The 20,303-nt window shown below is 46.9% G+C and overlaps 1 protein-coding gene across 1 annotated transcript in view; it reads right to left on the reverse strand.

Moving 5' to 3' along the window:
* Positions 1 to 1,771: 1,771 nt before the first annotated feature.
* The window catches only part of LOC124012289 (zyxin-like), a 48,784-nt gene continuing 30,252 nt past the window's right edge, over positions 1,772 to 20,303 (reverse strand). Inside the window, exon 4 of the mRNA XM_046325751.1 lies at positions 1,772 to 1,917. Within this exon, the coding sequence (XP_046181707.1) occupies positions 1,772 to 1,917 (146 nt within the window). The remainder of the gene's footprint in view (positions 1,918 to 20,303) is intronic.

Below are 20,303 nucleotides of genomic sequence, written 5' to 3' on the forward strand. Positions count from 1 at the left end.
GGTGACTCTGTGTTCCAGTCTGTGTTCCAGTCTGTCTGTCCTGTGTTATGGTGAGTCTGTGTTCCAGTCTGTGTTCCAGTCTGTGTTCCAGTCTGTGTTCCAGTCTGTGTTCCGGTATGTGTTCCGGTCTGTGTTCCAGTCTGTGTTCCAGTCTGTGTTCCAGTCTGTGTTCCAGTCTGTGTTCCAGTCTTTCTGCCAGTCAGTGTCCCAGTCTGTGTGCCAGTCTGTGTTCCAGTCTCTGTTCCAGTCTGTGTTCCAGTCTGTGTTCCAGTCTTTACATTTACATTTACATTTAAGTCATTTAGCAGACGCTCTTATCCAGAGCGACTTCTGCCAGTCTGTGTGCCAGTCTGTGTTCCAGTCTGTGTTCCAGTCTTTCTGCCAGTCTGTGTGCCAGTCTGTGTTCCAGTCTGTGTTCCAGTCTGTGTTCCAGTCTGTGTTCCAGTCTTTCTGCCAGTCTGTGTGCCAGTCTGTGTTCCAGTCTGTGTTCCAGTCTTTCTGCCAGTCTGTGTGCCAGTCTGTGTTCCAGTCTGTGTGCCAGTCTGTGTTCCAGTCTGTGTGCCAGTCTGTGTTCCAGTCTGTGTGCCAGTCTGTGTTCCAGTCTGTGTTCCAGTCTGTCTGTCCTGTGTTATGGTGAGGCTGTGTTCCCGTCTGTGTTCCAGTCTGTCTGTCCTGTGTTATGGTGAGTCTGTGTTCCAGTCTGTGTTCCAGTCTGTGTGCCAGTCTGTGTTCCAGTCTTTGTGCCAGTCTGTGTGCCAGTCTGTGTTCCAGTCTTTCTGCCAGTCTGTGTGCCAGTCTGTGTTCCAGTCTGTGTTCCAGTCTGTGTTCCAGTCTGTCTGTCCTGTGGTACGGTGACTCTGTGTTCCAGTCTGTGTTCCAGTCTGTCTGTCCTGAGTTATGGTGAGTCTGTGTTCCCGTCTGTGTTCCAGTCTGTCTGTCCTGTGTTATGGTGAGTCTGTGTTCCAGTCTGTGTTCCAGTCTGTGTTCCAGTCTGTGTTCCAGTCTTTCTGCCAGTCAGTGTTCCAGTCTGTGTGCCAGTCTGTGTTCCGGTCTGTGTTCCAGTCTGTGTTCCAGTCTGTGTTCCAGTCTGTGTTCCAGTCTTTCTGCCAGTCAGTGTCCCAGTCTGTGTGCCAGTCTGTGTTCCAGTCTGTGTTCCAGTCTGTGTTCCAGTCTGTGTTCCAGTCTTTACATTTACATTTGCATTTAAGTCATTTAGCAGACGCTCTTATCCAGAGCGACTTCTGCCAGTCTGTGTGCCAGTCTGTGTTCCAGTCTGTGTTCCAGTCTTTCTGCCAGTCTGTGTGCCAGTCTGTGTTCCAGTCTGTGTTCCAGTCTGTGTTCCAGTCTGTGTTCCAGTCTTTCTGCCAGTCTGTGTGCCAGTCTGTGTTCCAGTCTGTGTTCCAGTCTTTCTGCCAGTCTGTGTGCCAGTCTGTGTTCCAGTCTGTGTGCCAGTCTGTGTTCCAGTCTGTGTTCCAGTCTTTCTGCCAGTCTGTGTGCCAGTCTGTGTTCCAGTCTGTGTTCCAGTCTTTCTGCCAGTCTGTGTGCCAGTCTGTGTTCCAGTCTGTGTGCCAGTCTGTGTTCCAGTCTGTGTGCCAGTCTGTGTTCCAGTCTGTGTTCCAGTCTGTGTTCCAGTCTGTGTGCCAGTCTGTGTGCCAGTCTGTGTGCCAGTCTGTGTGCCAGTCTGTGTTCCAGTCTGTGTGCCTCTCTCTGTAGCTGTATCTCATCTCCAGCTCCGCATTCTCCCTGTGATCTGATTGGCCCCGAGGTTGGCCTATGCCTGCATCCCAAATGGCACTATGTCCTTTTGACCAGAGCCCCCGTGGGCCCAGTAGAAGTGCACTCTGTAGGAAATAGGTTCCCATTTGGCATGCAGACCCGTCCCGTTAACATTGATGTATGCATTGGATGTCAAGCGGTCTGAATATTCAGGCATCGGAGGTCAGGGAAGGGGATGGGGGTAGACGATCTGAGGGTGCTCAGCTACACGAGGCGTTGGGTTACTGATCGGCTGACGCAAGCGCTGGTTTCACATCCATTGTTACCTCGCAAGGGCTCGAGGTATAGGGAGAGAGAGAGAGTCTGTGTGTGTGTGTGTGTGTGTGTGTGTGTGTGTGTGTGTGTGTGTGTGTGTGTGTGTGTGTGTGTGTGTGTGTGTGTGTGTGTGTGTGTGTGTGTGTGTGTGTGTGTGTGTGTGTGTGTGTGTGTGTGTGTGTGTGTGTGTGTGTGTGTGCGAGCAAATAAGTTGTTATGACTTGGCAGGAACTAATGGGGATCCATAATAAACCCCAGGAAGAGTAGCTGCTGCAGGAACTAATGGGGACCCATAATAAACCCAAAGAAGAGTAGGTACTGCCTTGGCAGGAACTAATGGGGATCCATAATAAACCCCAGGAAGAGTAGCTGCTGCCTTGGCAGGAACTAATGGGGGTCCATAATAAACCCCAGGAAGAGTAGCTGCTGCCTTGGGAGGAGCTAATGGGGATCCGTAATAAATCCCAGGAAGAGTAGCTGCTGCCTTGGCAGGAACTAATGGGGATCCATAATAAACCCCAGGAAGAGTAGCTGCTGCCTTGGGAGGAGCTAATGGGGATCCGTAATAAATCCCAGGAAGAGTAGCTGCTGCCTTGGCAAGAACTAATGGGGGTCCAAAATAAACCCCAGGAAGAGTAGCTGCTGCCTTGGCAGGAACTAATGGGGATCCATAATAAACCCCAGGAAGAGTAGCTGCTTCCTTGGCAGGAACTAATGGGGATCCATAATAAACCCCAGGAAGAGTAGCTGCTGCCTTGGCAGGAACTAATGGGGATCCATAATAAACCCCAGGAAGAGTAGCTGCTGCCTTGGCAGGAACATTTACAACACTTACATTAAAATGTAAATATACATATGAGATGAGGAAAGCAGAATATAAACATTATTAAAGTGAATAGAGGTGTCAGAGGAATGCCCAGTACATCACCGGAGTCAAGCTCCCTTCCATCCAGGACCTCTATACCAGCCAGTGTCAGAGGAATGCCCTAAAAATGGTCAGACTCCAGCCTCCCGGAGCGCCAAGTCTAGATCCAAGAGACTTCTAAACAGCTTCTACCCCCAAAGCCATAAGACTCCTGAACATCTCATCAAAGGGCTTCCCAGACTATTTGCATGGTCCCCCCCCCCCGCCTGTTCTTCTATGCAGCTGGTACTCTGTGTTATCATCTATGCATAGTCACTTTAATAACTCTACATATATGTACATATTATCTCAATTACCTTGACTAACCGGTGCCCCAGCATATTGACTCTGTACCGGTACCCCTTGTATATAGCCTCCACATTGACTCTGTACCAGTACACCCTGTATATAGCCTCCACATTGACTCTGTACCATAACACCCTGTATATAGCCTCCACATTGACTCTGTACCGTAACACCCTGTATATAGCCTCCACATTGACTCTGTACCGTAAAACCCTGTATATAGCCTCCACATTGACTCTGTACCGTAACACCCTGTATATAGTCTCCAAATTGACTCTGTACCCTAATACCCTATAAATAGCCTCCACATTGACTCTGTACCCTAATACCCTGTATATAGCCTCCAAATTGACTCTGTACCGTAATACCCTGTATATAGTCTCCACATTGACTCTGTACCCTAATACCCTGTATATAGCCTCCACATTGACTCTGTACCGTAATACCCTGTATATAGCCTCCACATTGACTCTGTACCGGTACCCCCTGTATATAGCCTCCACATAGACTCTGTACCGGTACCCCCTGTATATAGCCTCCACATAAAAATATATATATATATATTTTATTTTTTTCACCTTTATTTAACCAGGTAGGCTAGTTGAGAACAAGTTCTCATTTGCAACTGCGACCTGGCCAAAATAAAGCATAGCAGTGTGAACAGACAACACAGAGTTACACATGGAGTAAACAATTAACAAGTCAATAACACAGTAGGAAAAAAATGGGCAGTCTATATACATTGTGTGCAAAAGGCATGAGGAGGTAGGCGAATAATACAATTTAGCAGATTAACACTGGAGTGATAAATTATCAGATGGTCATGTACAGGTAGAGATATTGGTGTGCAAAAGAGCAGAAAAGTAAATAAATAAAAAACAGTATAAAAACAGTATGGGGATGAGGTAGGTGAAAATGGGTGGGCTATTTACCAATAGACTATGTACAGCTGCATCGATCGGTTAGCTGCTCGGATAGCTGATGTTTGAAGTCGGTGAGGGAGATAAAAGTCTCCAACTTCAGCGATTTTTGCAGTTCGTTCCAGTCACAGGCAGCAGAGTACTGGAACGAAAGGCGGCCAAATGAGGTGTTGGCTTTAGGGATGATCAGTGAGATACACCTGCTGGAGCGCGTGCTGTGGATGGGTGTTGCCATCGTGACCAGTGAACTGAGATAAGGCGGAGCTTTACCTAGCATGGACTTGTAGATGACCTGGAGCCAGTGGGTCTGGCGACGAATATGTAGTGAGGGCCAGCCGACTAGAGCATACAAGTCGCAGTGGTGGGTGGTATAAGGTGCTTTAGTGACAAAACGGATGGCACTGTGATAGACTGCATCCAGTTTGCTGAGTAGAGTGTTGGAAGCCATTTTGTAGATGACATCGCCGAAGTCGAGGATCGGTAGGATAGTCAGTTTTACTAGGGTAAGTTTGGCAGCGTGAGTGAAGGAGGCTTTGTTGCGGAATAGAAAGCCGACTCTTGATTTGATTTTCGATTGGAGATGTTTGATGTGGGTCTGGAAGGAGAGTTTGCAGTCTAGCCAGACACCTAGGTACTTATAGATGTCCACATATTCAAGGTCGGAACCATCCAGGGTGGTGATGCTAGTCGAGCATGTGGGTGCAGGCAGCGATCGGTTGAAAAGCATGCATTTGGTTTTACTCGCGTTTAAGAGCAGTTGGAGGCCACGGAAGGAGTGCTGTATGGCATTGAAGCTCGTTTGGAGGTTAGATAGCACAGTGTCCAATGATGGGCCAAAAGTATATAGAATGGTGTCGTCTGCGTAGATGTGGATCAGGGAATCGCCCGCAGCAAGAGCAACATCATTGATATATACAGAGAAAAGAGTCACATTGACTCTGTACCGGTACCCCCTGTATATAGTCTCCACATTGACACTGTACCGTAATACCCTTTATATAGCCTCCACATTGACTCTGTACCGGTACCCCCTGTATATAGCCTCCACATTGACTCTGTACCGGTACACCCTGTATATAGCCTCCACATTGACGCTGTACCGTAACACCCTGTATATAGCCTCCACATTGTCTCTGTACCGGTACTCCCTGTATATAGCCTCCACATTGACTCTGTACCGGTACCCCCTGTATATAGCCTCCACATTGACTCTGTACCGTAACACCCTGTATATAGCCTCCACATTGACTCTGTACCGGTACCCCCTGTTTATAGCCTCCACATTGACTCTGTACCGGTACTCCCTGTATATAGCCTCCACATTGACTCTGTACCGGTACCCCCTGTATATAGCCTCCACATTGACTCTGTACCGTAACACCCTGTATATAGCCTCCACATTGACTCTGTACCGGTACCCCCTGTTTATAGCCTCCACATTGACTCTGTACCAGTGCCCCCTGTATATAGCCTCCACATTGACTCTGTACCGGTACCCCCTGTATATAGCCTCCACATTGACTCTGTACCGGTACCCCCTGTATATAGCCTCCACATTGACTCTGTACTGGTACCCCCTGTCTATAGCCTCCACATTGACTCTGTACCGGTACCCCCTGTCTATAGCCTCCACATTGACTCTGTACTGGTACCCCCTGTTTATAGCCTCCACATTGACTCTGTACCGGTACCCCCTGTATATAGCCTCCACATTGACTCTGTACCGGTACCCCCTGTATATAGCCTCCACATTGACTCTGTACCATAACACCCTGTATATAGCCTCCACATTGACTCTGTACCGTAACACCCTGTATATAGCCTCCACATTGACTCTGTACTGGTACCCCCTGTATATAGCCTCCACATTGACTCTGTACTGGTACCCCCTGTATATAGCCTCCACATTGATTCTGTACCGGTACCCCCTGTATATAGTCTCCACATTGACTCTGTACTATTGTTATTTTACTGCTGCTCATTAATTATTTGCATTTCACTGTAAGGTCTACTACACCTGTTGTATTCAGCATTTCACTGTAAGGTCTACTACACCTGTTGTATTCAGCATTTCACTGTAAGGTCTACTACACCTGTTGTATTCAGCATTTCACTGTAAGGTCTACTGCACCTGTTGTATTCAGCATTTCACTGTAAGGTCTACTACACCTGTTGTATTCAGCATTTCACTGTGAGGTCTACTACACCTGTTGTATTCAGCATTTTACTGTAAGGTCTACTGCACCTGTTGTATTCAGCATTTCACTGTAAGGTCTACTACACCTGTTGTATTCAGCATTTCACTGTAAGGTCTACTACACCTGTTGTATTCAGCATTTCACTGTAAGGTCTACTGCACCTGTTGTATTCAGCATTTCACTGTAAGGTCTACTACACCTGTTGTATTCAGCATTTCACTGTGAGGTCTACTACACCTGTTGTATTCAGCATTTCACTGTAAGGTCTACTGCACCTGTTGTATTCAGCATTTCACTGTAAGGTCTACTACACCTGTTGTATTCAGCATTTCACTGTAAGGTCTACTACACCTGTTGTATTCAGCATTTCACTGTAAGGTCTACTACACCTGTTGTATTCAGCATTTCACTGTAAGGTCTACTGCACCTGTTGTATTCAGCATTTCACTGTAAGGTCTACTGCACCTGTTGTATTCAGCATTTCACTGTAAGGTCTACTACACCTGTTGTATTCAGCATTTCACTGTAAGGTCTACTACACCTGTTGTATTCAGCATTTCACTGTAAGGTCTACTACACCTGTTGTATTCAGCATTTCACTGTAAGGTCTACTACACCTGTTGTATTCGGCGCATGTGCCATTTGATTTGATCTAGTGTTCCATTATTAAAGTGACCAGTGATTCCATGTCTATGTATATGGGGCAGCAGTCTCTAAGGTGCAGGGATGAGTAACCGGGTGGTAGCTGGCTGCTGATGAGCAAGACTGACAGAAAGAGACAGACAGAGACAGATAGAGGCAGACAGGCAACAGGCTGAGGTTATCTGAGGCTAAACATCACAACGGTCATGTCTGACAGAGAAAGAACAATGACAGAGGAGAGGAAAGGAAAGGAGAGGAGAGGAAAGGAGAGGAAGGGAGAGGAGTGGAGAGGAGAGGGAGAGGAAATGAGAGGAGAGGAGAGGAGAGGAAATGAGAGGAGAGGAGAGGAGAGGAGAAGAGAAGAGAGGAGAGGAGAGGAGAGGAGAGGAGAGGAGAGGAGAGGAGAGGAGAGGAGAGGAGAGGAGAGGAGAGGAGAGGAGAGGAGAGGAGAGGAGAGGGAGAGGAGAGGAGAGGAGAGGAGAGGAGAGGAGAGGAGAGGAGAGGAGAGGAGAGGAGAGGAAATGAGAGGAGAGGAGAGGAAATGAGAGGAGAGGAGAGGAGAGGAGAGGAAATGAGAGGAGAGGAGAGGAAATGAGAGGAGAGGAGAGGAGAGGAGAGGAGAGGAGAGGAGAGGAGAGGAGAGGAGAGGAGAGGAGAGGAGAGGAGAGGAGAGGAGAGGAGAGGAGAGGAGAGGAGAGGAGAGGAGAGGAGAGGAGAGGAGAGGAGAGGAAATTGCAGACAGAGTGGACGTGCCAAACAGTTAGTGGATTTCTCTCCTTCTTTCCTTTCTTTAGACCCGAAATGGGCAGTGAACCGTGGCGGAGATCTCTCACCTTTACCTTGACGCTGACGCAGCCTTCAACCACACAACACAGCTAATCAACCTTACCGTTTACCGGACACCGGCCTCCCACCGCAGTCACTCGCTCCACTAAACTCTCGCTGCGTGGAGGGAACAAATCAAAAAGGTAGAATGTGTTGGAGAGAGAGACATATTTCCCTCAGATTACACAGACCCAGAGAGACACACATATTTCCCTCAGATTACACAGACCCAGAGAGACACACATATTTCCCTCAGATTACACAGACCCAGAGAGACACACATATTTCCCTCAGATTACACAGACCCAGAGAGACACACATATTTCCCTCAGATTACACAGACCCAGAGAGAATTACAAAACAAAACAAAACCCAATTTTGATAATCTCCCATATCTACTGGGTGAAATACCACAGTGTGACATCACAGCAGCAAGATTTGTGACCTGTTGCCACGAGAAAAGGGCAACCAGTGAAGAACACACACCATTGTAAATACAACCCATATTTATGTTGATTTATTTCCCTTGTGTACTATTTGCACATCGTTACAACACTGTTATATAGACACTATTTACTCTATTGTTTTATTTATTTATTATTTATTTTGAAACTTGAAAGAGGTTAACAGTTCATTTTTATTGTTTATTTCACTTTTGTATATTACTATACTTTTGTATATTATCTACTTCACTTGCTTTGGCAATGTTAACGTATGTTTCCCATGCCAATAAAGACATTTGAATTGAATTGAGAAAGAGAGTGATATAGATAAAGGGGGAGAGGGAAGAAAGAGAGAAAGAGAGGAGATGATGGAGAGAGGGAGGTAGAGAGGGGGGGGTGGAGAGAGAGAGGGAGAGAGGAGATGATGGAGAGAGGGAGGTAGAGAGAGGGGGTGGAGAGAGAGAGGAGAGAGAGGGAGGTAGAGAGAGGGGGGGTGGAGAGAGAGGGAGAGAGGGAGATGATGGAGTGGGGGGGGAGAGAGAGAGGGAGAGAGGAGATGATGGAGAGAGGGAGGTAGAGAGAGGGGGTGGAGAGAGAGGGGGAGAGAGGAGATGATGGAGAGAGGGAGGTAGAGAGAGGGGGGTGGAGAGAGAGAGGGAGAGAGGAGATGATGGAGAGAGGGAGGTAGAGAGAGGGGGTGGAGAGAGAGAGGGAGAGAGGAGATGATGGAGAGAGGGAGGTAGAGAGAGGGGGTGGAGAGAGAGAGGGATGGAGAGAGGAGATGATGGAGAGAGGGAGGTAGAGAGAGGGGGTGGAGAGAGAGAGGGAGAGAGGAGATGATGGAGAGAGGGAGGTAGAGAGAGGGGGTGGAGAGAGAGGGAGAGGAGAGAGGAGATGATGGAGAGAGGGAGGTAGAGAGGGGGGGGAGAGAGAGAGGGATAGAGGAGATGATGGAGAGAAAGAGAGGAGATGATGGAGAGAGGGAGGATGATGGAGAGAGGGAGGTAGAGAGAGGGGGGTGAGAGAGAGAGGGAGAGAGGAGATAGAGAGGTAGGGGGGGTGGAGAGAGAGAGGGGGATGGAGAGAGATGGAGAGAGAGAGGGGGTAGATGGACAGAGAAAGTGAAAGAGAGAGAGAGAGAGGAGATGATGGAGAGAGAGAGAGAGAGAGAGAGAGAGAGAGAGAGAGAGAGAGAGAGAGAGAGAGAGAGAGAGAGGGAGGTAGAAAGAGAGAGAGAGAGAGAGAAAAGGGGGGTAGGTAAAGAGAGAGTGAGTTAGAGAGAGAGAGAAGGTAGTGGAGATTGAGAGGGAGTTTGGAGAGAGAGTGGGGATGGAAAGAGAGAGAGAGGATGTGTGTGTGTGTGTGTGTGTGTGTGTGTGTGTGTGTGTGTGTGTGTGTGTGTGTGTGTGTGTGTGTGTGTGTGTGTGTGTGTGTGTGTGTGTGTGTGTGTGTGTGTGTGTGTGTGTGTGTGTGTGTGTGTGTGTGTGTTCCATGTGTGTGTGTGTGTGTGTATGTGTTCAGTGTGTGTGTGTGGTCTCTCTGTACCTGTACAGGTGAGGTTTGGGCTTCTGTGGGTGTCCGTCCCCAGACATGCAGACAGGGTCAAGGGTCATTCTAGTCGTCATCCCGGATGTCCTCACATCACAGCCCTGGAAGGACCAACTACTGGTTAGTAAATCAAATCAAACTTTATTTGTCACATGCGCCGAACACAACAAGTGTAGACCTGAAGGACGTAGGAATTACAGCCCTTCACCAACAATGGAGTTCAAGAAGAGTAAAGAAAATATTTACCAAATAGTAATAAGTAATAATAAAAAGTAACACGATAAGATTAACGATAACGAGGCTATATATATATATATTTACACAGGGGGAACCGAGTCAGTGTGCGGGGCAACAGGCTAGTTGAGGTCATTTGTGTACATGTAGGTGGGGGTGAAGTGACTCTGCATCGATAATAAACAGCGAGTAGCAGCAGTGTTCAAATGGTAGAGGGTTCAATGTAAATTGTCCAGGTGGCGATTTCATTAATTATTCTGCAGTCTTATGGCTTGGGGGTAGAAGCTGTTGAGGTTTTGGTCCCAGACTTGGCGCTCCGGTACCACTTGCTGTGCAGTTGCAGAGAGAACAGTCTATAACTAGGGTGGTTGGAGTCTGACAATTTTTCGGGCCTTCCTCTGACACCGCCTGGTATAGAGGTCCTGGATGGCAGGAAGCTTGGCCCCAGTGAAGCACTGGGCCGTACGCACGACCCTCTGAAGTGCCTTGCGGTCAGAGGCCGAGCAGTTGCCGTACCAGGCAGTGATGCAACCGGTCAGGATGCTCTCGATGGTGCAGCTGAAGAATCTTTTGAGGATCTGAGGACCCATGCCAATTATTTTCAGTCTCCTGGAGGGGAAAAGGTGTTGTCCTCTTCACGACTGTCTTGGTGTGTTTGGACCATGATAGTTTGTTGTTGACGTGAACAACCAAGGAAGTTGAAATTCTCCACTTTCTGGTTTTAGTTAGTTAGCAGCCACTTTTAATAAGGAAGTCAACATGTCATGATGATCAGTGATCACCAGGGACAAGCAGGCCACTCTCAGATCTTCATATCACTCGTGTGAAAATCACTGTAGAGAAACTAGGCTGGTGATGTTTTCTCTTCTGGCTCTATGGTGTTGTTGCTTAGCTACACACTAGTCTGTGTCCTAGCCTCCTCCTCTTTCTTCACCTCATCCTTCATCACTCTCTCTATGCCTCGTTCCCTACTCTATCCCTCTGTTCAACAGCTGGTGAGGGTAAAGACAGGAGGAGACAGGAGGTTAAGAAGACACCCAGATGGAGAGATGCTCCTCTTTCTGCACGGTTGGTTCGTGTTCCACTGTGTTCTACAGAGCTCTAGACTCTCTCTCTCTCTTTATCTCTTTATTTCTCTCCATCTTTCTCTCTCCGTTTCTCTCTCTCTCCCTCTCTCTCTCTCTCTCTCCCTCTCTCTCTCTCTTCTCTCTCTCTCTCTCTCTCTCTCTCTCTCTCTCTCTCTCTCTCTCTCTCCCTCTCTCCCTCTTTCTTTCTCTCTCTCATTATATCTCCCTCTCTCCCTCTCTCTCTCTCTCTCTTCTCTCTCTCTCTCTCTCTCTCTCTCTCTCTCTCTCTCTCTCTCTCTCTCTCTTTCTTTCTCTCTCTCATTATATCTCTCCCTCTCTCTCTCTCTCTCTCTCGCTCTCTCTCTCTGTCTCTCTCTGTCTCTCTCTCTCTCTCTCTCTCTCTCTCTCTCTCTCTCTCTCTCTCTCTCTCTCTCTCTCTCTGTCTCTCTCTCTCTCTGTCTCTCTCTCTCTCTCTGTCTCTCTCTCTCTCTCTCTCTCTCTCTCTCTCTCTCTCTCTCTCTCTCTCTCTCTCTCTCTCTCTCTCTCTCTCTCTGTCTCTCTCTCTCTCTCTCTCTCTCTCTCTCTCTGTCTATCTCTCTCTCTCTCTCTCTCTCTCTCTCTCTCTCTCTCTCTCTCTCTCTCTCTCTCTCTCTCTCTCTCTCTCTCTCTCTTCTCTCTCTCTCTCTCTCTCTCTCTCTCTCTCTCTCTCTCTCTCTCTCTCTCTCTCCGTCACACTTGTTTCTATCGTGACATCCATAGGCAACCATGACCCGCGTATCACATTGAATATCTTCCCCCGCCTGTTGCATTAGTTATAGACCCCACTGAAACCCTGCCACCGCCAACGCTAAAAAAGTGCATATATGCAAAGTGCAAAGTACATTTGCATCACATTAACATATAATATATAAGGTGACATGCGGTTCAAATACATTAGTCTCAATAACTCTACGTTTCACATCTCATGACCGTCAGTCCAAAGTTATTTCATTTATCCGAATTGGCTTTTAATTAATCCCAACCTTCACCGGGTCACTTCATCCAAAGAGATGTTTCTTCACGAGTCGTGGAATTCTAATTCTAATTATAATTCTAATTTTAATTCTAATTCTAATTCTAATTCTAACCATCTCTAACCAATAGTGCATCTAAATCTTAAAGGGGGGGGGGAGGGTGAGAAGGATTATTTATCCTATCCTAGACGTTTCACTGATTTCTGTTTCTGTCCGTCTACAGGTTTGAATTCCCACCGTTTCTCACCTCGCCAACACCAGACAGAGTTGTTTATGTCTACCAGTTTAGGAGGGGAACGTCTGTCTGTCTGTCTGTCTGTCTGTCTGTCTGTCTGTCTGTCTGTCTGTCTGTCTGTCTGTCTGTCTGTCTGTCTGTCTGTCTGTCTGTCTGTCTGTCTGTCTGTCTGTCTGTCTGTCTGTCTGTCTGTCTGTCTGTCTGTCTGTCTGTCTGTCTGTCTGTCTGTCTGTCTGTCTGTCTGTCTGTCTGTTACTCGTGTCCCTCACTAGAAAGAGGAAGGTGTTGATCTCTTTCTGTCTGTCCTTCTGATTGGCTATCAGGCCTTAGGTTTCAGTCAAACTGGGAAACAAGAGGTCATTTATGCAACTATCAGTGGGATAGGACGGGGGTAAGAGTTAGTTTTAATCGGTGGGATAGGATGGGGGTAAGAGTTAGTTTTAATCTGTGGGATAGGATGGGGGTAAGAGTTAGTTTTAATCTGTGGGATAGGACGGGGTAAGAGTTAGTTTTAATCCGTGGGATAGGACGGGGGTAAGAGTTAGTTTTAATCGGTGGGATAGGATGGGGGTAAGAGTTAGTTTTAATCTGTGGGATAGGATGGGGGTAACAGTTAGTTTTAATCAGTGAGATAGGATGGGGTAAGAGTTAGTTTTAATCAGTGAGATAGGACGGGGGTAAGAGTTAGTTTTAATCCGTGGGATAGGACGGGGGTAAGAGTTAGTTTTAATCGGTGGGATAGGATGGGGGTAAGAGTTAGTTTTAATCTGTGGGATAGGATGGGGGTAACAGTTAGTTTTAATCAGTGAGATAGGACGGGAGTAAGAGTTAGTTTTAATCAGTGAGATAGGATGGGGGTAAGAGTTAGTTTTAATCAGTGAGATAGGATGGGGTAAGAGTTAGTTTTAATCGGTGGGATAGGATGGGGGTAAGAGTTCGTTTTAATCTGTGGGATAGGATGGGGGTAAGAGTTAGTTTTAATCAGTGGGATAGGATGGGGGTAACAGTTAGTTTTAATCAGTGAGATAGGATGGGGTAAGAGTTAGTTTTAATCAGTGAGATAGGACGGGAGTAAGAGTTAGTTTTAATCAGTGAGATAGGATGGGGTAAGAGTTAGTTTTAATCAGTGGGATAGGACGGGGGTAAGAGTTAGTTTTAATCAGTGGGATAGGACGGGGGTAAGAGTTAGTTTTAATCAATGAGCTGTAGCCCAATACACCTGCAGCAAACACTACAGTACACTGTATCATGCAACACACACTCACACATGCACACACCAACTCCAGCACACATGCTAGAAACTAGCTCAGGCTAATCAAACTTTTTAGTACATGATGAATACCAATGACCAAGAAGCATATATATATATATATATATATATATATATATATATATATATATATATATATATATATATATATATATATATATATATATATATACATACATATACATACATATATATATATTTAACAGATGAAGAGACACAGAGACATAATTCACAGTGCAACCAGCACGCATTGCTGCCGCAGGCTATACACACACAAAAGAAAGCTCTCCGACCCAATGCGCTGGCACTCTGGAAAGAAGAAACAAACCGCTGATTCAAAAGATAGTTCCGCAGTCCTTTCGTAGAAGAGGCCAGAATCACAATGACTATAAAACTGCTACAGAATGTTTAGAATAGTTTAGTTGATGAACACAGTGGCATTAAAACAACAGCTACATTTTACAACATAGAAAGTGTGAGAAAACCTGTTCCGTATGACATTCTAACTGTTTGCAGTTACAAGCAGTGACAATAACAACAATGTCCTTCTGAAGCACCAGATTAGCTACAGTTGAAGTCGGAAGTTTACATTCACCTTAGCCAAGTAGATTTAAACTCAGTTGTTCACAATTCATGACATGTGTTATTGGTAAAAAATTGCCTGTCTTAGGTCAGGTAGGATCACCACTTCATTTTAAGAATGTGAAACGTTAGAATAATAGTACAGAATGATTTATTTCAGCTTTTATTTTGTTCATCACCTTCCCAGTGGATCAGAAGTTTACATACACTCAATTAGTATTTGGCAGCATTGCCTTTAAATTGTTTAATTTGGGCCAAATGTTTCGTGTAGCCTTCCACAAGCTTCCCACAATAAGTTGGGTGAATTTTGGCCCATTCCTCCTGACAGAGCTGGTGTAACTGAATCAAGTTTGTAGGCCTCCTTGATTACACACGCTTTTTCGGTTCTCTCCACAAATTTTCTATAGGATTGAAGTTTGTGATGGCCACTCCAATACCTTTGTTACCCTTAAGCCATTTTGTCACAACTTTGGAAGTATGCTTGGGGTCATTGTCCATTTGGAAGACCCATTTGCGATCAAGCTTTAACTTCCTGACTGATGTCTTGAGATGATGCTTCAAAATATTGACGTAATTTTCCTCCTCATGATGTCATCTATTTTGTGAAGTTCACCATTCCCTTCTGCAGCAAAGCACCCCCACAACATGATGCTGCCACCCCCGTGCTTCACGGTTGGGATGGTGTCTTCAGCTTGTAAACCTCCCCCTTTGTCCTCCAAAAATAACAATGGTCATTATGGCCAAACAGTTCTATTTTTGTTTCATCAAACCAGAGGACATTTCTCCAAAAAGTAAGTATCTTTGTCCCCATGTGCGGTTGAAAACCATAGTCTGGCTTCTTTATGACGGTTTTGGAGCAGTGGCTTCTTCCTTGCTGAGTGGCCTTTCAGGTTATGTCAATATAGGACTCGTTTTACTGTGGATATAGATTATTTTGTACCTGTTTCCTTTAGCATCTTCACAAGGTCCTTTGCTGTTGTTCTGGAATTGATTTGCTCTTTTCACACGAAAGTATGTTCATCTCTAGGAGACAGAACACGTCTCCTTCCTGAGCGGTATGACAGCTTCATGGTCCCATGGTGTTTATACTTGCGTACTATTGTTTGTACAGAGAAACGTTGTACATTCAGGTGTTTGGAAATTGCTCCCAAGGAAGAACCAGACCTGTGAGGTCTACCATTTTTTTTCTGAGGTCTTGGCTGATTTCTTTTGATTTTCCCATGATGTCAATCAAAGAGGCACTGAGTTTGAAGGTAGGCCTTGAAATACATCAACAGGTACACCTTCAATTGACTCAAATTATGTCAATTAGCCTATCAGGAGCTTCTAAAGCCATGGCATTATTTTCTGGAATTTTCCAAGCTGTTTAAAGGCATATTCAACTTAGTGTATGCAAACTTCTGACACACTAGAATTGTGATACAGTGAATTATAAGTGAAATAATCTGTCTGTAAACCAATGTTTGGAAAAATGACTTGTGTTATGCACAAAGTAGATGTCCTAACCGACATTTCCAAAACTATAGTTTGTTAACAAGAAATGTTTGGAGTGGTTGAAAAACAAGTTTTAATGACTCCAACCTAAGTGTATGTAAACTTCCGACCTCAAATGTAAATACACCTTCTCTCCCCTGCTATATGCTACAGGATGTAAGGCTACAGGAAGTAGGCTAGGAGGAAGTACAAGTACACTGAATGGCCAAAGGAAGTATATGTTGTGTCCATACTGTGTAGGTGGGAATTCATGAGCAATGAAGGGCATCCATGGCTGTGGAGATGGGCTGGCTGCACTGGGGAAGGAAGGAGGGAGGGAGGAGGGAAGGAAGGGAGGGAGGGAGGTGGGAAGGAAGGGAGGGAGGTGGGAAGGAAGGGAGGGAGGGAGGTGGGAAGGAAGGGAGGGAGGGAGGGAGGTGGGAAGGAAGGGAGGGAGGGAGGAGGGAAGGAAGGGAGGGAGGGAGGGAGGTGGGAAGGAAGGGAGGGAGGGAGGGGAGGGAGGGAGGTGGGAAGGAAGGGAGGGAGGGAGGTGGGAAGGAAGGGAGGGAGGGAGCGCAGTGGGAGAGAGAGATTGTCACACGCCACATCTTTGAAGATGGCCTGCCTACCCAGTAATTAGGGCACAGAAGACACGGCACACACACACACACACACACACACACACACACACACACACACACACACACACACACACACACACACACACACACACACACACACACACACACACACACACACACACACACACACACACACACATCCACCAGCATGAAATTCACTGTGACACCCGTGCCCCCGTCACGACCACCGCAGAGAAAAGAGAGAATTAGAGAATAAAGGAGAGGAGAGAAAGGGGAGGGAGGGAGGGAGGGAGGGAGGAGGATCAGGGAGGGAGGGAGGGACAGAGAGATGGAGGGAGGGAGGGACAGAGAGATGGAGGATCAGGGAGGGAGGGAGGGAGGGACTGAGAGATGGAGGGAGGGAGGGAGGGAGGGAGGGAGGGAGGGAGGGAGGGAGGGAGGGAGGGAGGGAGGGACTGAGAGATGGAGGATCAGGGAGGGGGAGGGAGGGAGGGAGGGAGGGAGGGAGGGAGGGAGGGAGGGAGGGAGGGAGGGAGGGGGGGAGGGAGGGAGGGAGGGAGGGAGGGAGGGAGGGAGGGAGGGAGGGAGGGAGGGAGGGAGGGAGGGAGTCAATTCTTAATATAAAAACTTAGAATTCAGGATTCTGTAAAAGCCTCCCCCAAGGAGGAGATATGTTTTCTTTCAGCTTCGTGTGCCAACCGGAAGTGCCTTAAATGGGAGTCATAGTGGTTGTTTTGAAGGGGTAAAAAGGTCACATCTTTACAAAACATCAAGTGTGTGATTAGGCACCACTCAAGAGCAGCAGTAAATCAGTCATTTCTCCCAACAAATGTCCAAGAAAAAAACTCACACACACACACACAGCTAGGATGGAGTGACACAGTGTGTAGCTTACCGATACACAGAGCCTGCAATGGACACCGGAGTTCGCACCACCAAAGAACCGTCAGAGCTCTGAAAAACAGCCTTGTACATTCGCAAGGACTTCAATTCATTTTGACCATCACAAAAATGATGACATTTAGAAAAGTCCCAGAGTCACAAGACTAGGTGCATTGGAACCGCCTTGGCCCATAGAGACGGACGCTAAAGTTTCTGTACGATAGCTCATTCATGGACCCCGTAGCAACGCCTGGAAAAAGTGCATTTTCAGCACAAATTAAGGTCGCTTCACGGGCTCCGAATGACCTATCGAGCCAAAACTCGGGATTCGGGGTCGCCTCAGCTAAGCCTACACATAATGCTGTAAATGGACCCGCATATAGAACGTAACCACGTGTCTCACGTTTTATTCTCACTATTGTAAAGTGACTGTTCCACTGGATGTCATAAGGTGAATGCACCAATTTGTAAGTCGCTCTGGATAAGTGACTTAAATGTAATGTAAATGTTATTGTGGCTTAAACAGAAGGTGCTGTGAATTTTGGACCTGTTCTAAAATATGTGATAGTTGGCTTCTAAACGTATCGAACAAAGTGGGTTTGGTGTCAGTGTGAATTAGTTTGGTGTCAAAATGATATCTTAATTGACAGATGGACGTTGACTTGATGGCTAACTTTTGTCCATTTGCAATAAGTTTAAACAGTGATGAACCATCACCAAATTGACACGCTGAAATCAACACCAACGAGCGATGTAGAGAAACCACTATCACTGCCCGGCCATCCCGAGTTCAACAGGCCAATCAATTGGGCATTTCTGCAGTTTATTAGAGCGTGTCAAATTCGTGATGGTAAATGTCCTTTGAAACATACTGCAAATGGAAAGCCGTGCACCTGGTGATTGGAACGGGTTAGCAGGAGCACATTTTTAAAAATGTTTTTTACTGCCTTTAGAGTGGTGCAAGGGGTCTACAGCTGGGAAGGGAGCACCCCCCCACCCGTGCCCAGCCAATATAGGGGTCTACTGCTGGGAAGGGAGCTCCCCCCCACCCGTGCCCAGCCAATATAGGGGTCTACTGCTGGGAAGGAAGCTCCCCCCCACCCGTGCCCAGCAAATATAGGGGTCTACGGCTGGGAAGGGAGCACCCCCCCACCCGTGCCCCAGCAAATATAGGGGTCTACGGCTGGGAAGGGAGCTCCCCCCCACCCGTGCCCAGCCAATATAGGGGTCTACTGCTGGGAAGGGAGCACCCCCCCACCCGTGCCCAGCCAATATGGTGGTCTACTGCTGGGAAGGGAGCTCCCCCCCACCCATGCCCAGCCAATATAGGGGTCTACGGCTGGGAAGGGAGCTCCCCCCCACCCGTGCCCAGCCAATATAGGGGTCTACTGCTGGGAAGGGAGCACCCCCCCACCCGTGCCCAGCCAATATGGTGGTCTACTGCTGGGAAGGGAGCTCCCCCACCCAGCAAATGCCCAAGCACCCCCCACCCGTGCCCCAGCAAATATAGGGGTCCCCCCACCCGTGCCCAGCCAATATGGTGGTCTACTGCTGGGAAGGGAGCTCCCCCCCACCCATGCCCAGCCAATATAGGGGTCTACGGCTGGGAAGGGAGCACCCCCCACCCGTGCCCAGCAAATATAGGGCACCCCTGGTAATTTTGGATGTTTTTCAAAAAGTCTTTAAAAAAAGTCCCACTTCTCCCTCATCAAACATGACAAATAGACCTTCTAGGTTGATTCAGGGCTTAGCATAGTGATATATATCATTTGGTCAGTATAAATGCCATTTGGACATTGTTCACTGACTTTTGGGTTCAGAAACCGACTTTCTATGACCATATATGGCAAATGGACATAATACCCAGATTTGGCACTTTCAATACTTATATATGGCATTTGGACATTTCTTATGCCATTTGGCCATGGTTCACTGATTCTTGACTTTCTACAGTCATATATTGCACATGGACATAACATAGGCCTCATGGACAAATTCAATAAAATAAGACAAAGATATGTTCATTCAGTTGTCATATATGTATAAATGACAAGAAATTCCAAAGAATTTTTAAAAAACAGTCCAGAAAGCATTTTTATAGAGGGTCGTACATTTTTGATTTTCTTTTCAAATTTTCAAAATTTGACCTTTGGGTCTTGACTTTATGTCCATTAGCAATATGAAAATCTACGGTGGAGCAGTATGACACTTGGCATTTGCCATATGCCAGTTGCCATAAGCTTTGAATGAATTGCCATCCATTTGAGTGGTATTTGCTATCGTGTATATGTTTCGCCCAATGGCAATAATATGCATTTCATTTGTGTCCATTTCATGGGGGTTTTCCCTTAATTCTGTCATCATGTAGTGCTTTGAGAGACTAGTCAAGGATCATATCACCTCCACCTTACCGGCCACCCTACACCCACTTCAGTTTGGATACTGCCCTAACAGGTCTCGCAGATGACCCAATCACCATCACACTGCACACTGCCCTATCCCATCTGGACAAAAATAATACCTATGTAAGAATGCTGTTCATTCACTACAGCTCAGCATTCAACAACATAGTACCCTCCAAGCTCATCATCAAGCTGGAGGCCCTGGGTCTCAAACCCACCCTGTGCAACTAGTTCCTGGACTTCCTGACTGGCTGCCCCCAGGTGGTGAAGGTAGGAAACAACATCTCCACTTCACTGACCCTCAACACTGGGGCCCCACAAGGGTGCCTGCTCAGCCCCCTCCTGTTCTCCCAGTTCACCCATTACTGCGTGGCCATGCACGGCTCCAACTCAATCATCAAGTTTGCAGACGAAACAACAGTATTGCACCAACACCGATGAGACGGCATACAGGGAGGTGGTGAAGGTACTCAGAGTGTGGTGTCAGGTAAACAACCTTTCACTCAATGTCAAAAAAACTAAGGAGATGATCGTGGACTTCAGGAAACAGCAGAGAGAGAGCACCGAAGGGACAGAATTGGAGAAGGTAGAAAGTTTTAAGTTCCTTGGCGTACACATCACAGACAAACGGAAATGGTCCACCCACACAGACAGTGTGGTGAAGAAGGCACAACAGCGCCTCTTCAACCTCATGAGGCTGAAGAAATTTGGCTTGTCACCCAAAAC

The sequence above is a fragment of the Oncorhynchus gorbuscha genome, linkage group LG24 (assembly GCF_021184085.1).
Source record: "Oncorhynchus gorbuscha isolate QuinsamMale2020 ecotype Even-year linkage group LG24, OgorEven_v1.0, whole genome shotgun sequence".
Taxonomy (NCBI): Eukaryota; Metazoa; Chordata; class Actinopteri; order Salmoniformes; family Salmonidae; genus Oncorhynchus; species Oncorhynchus gorbuscha.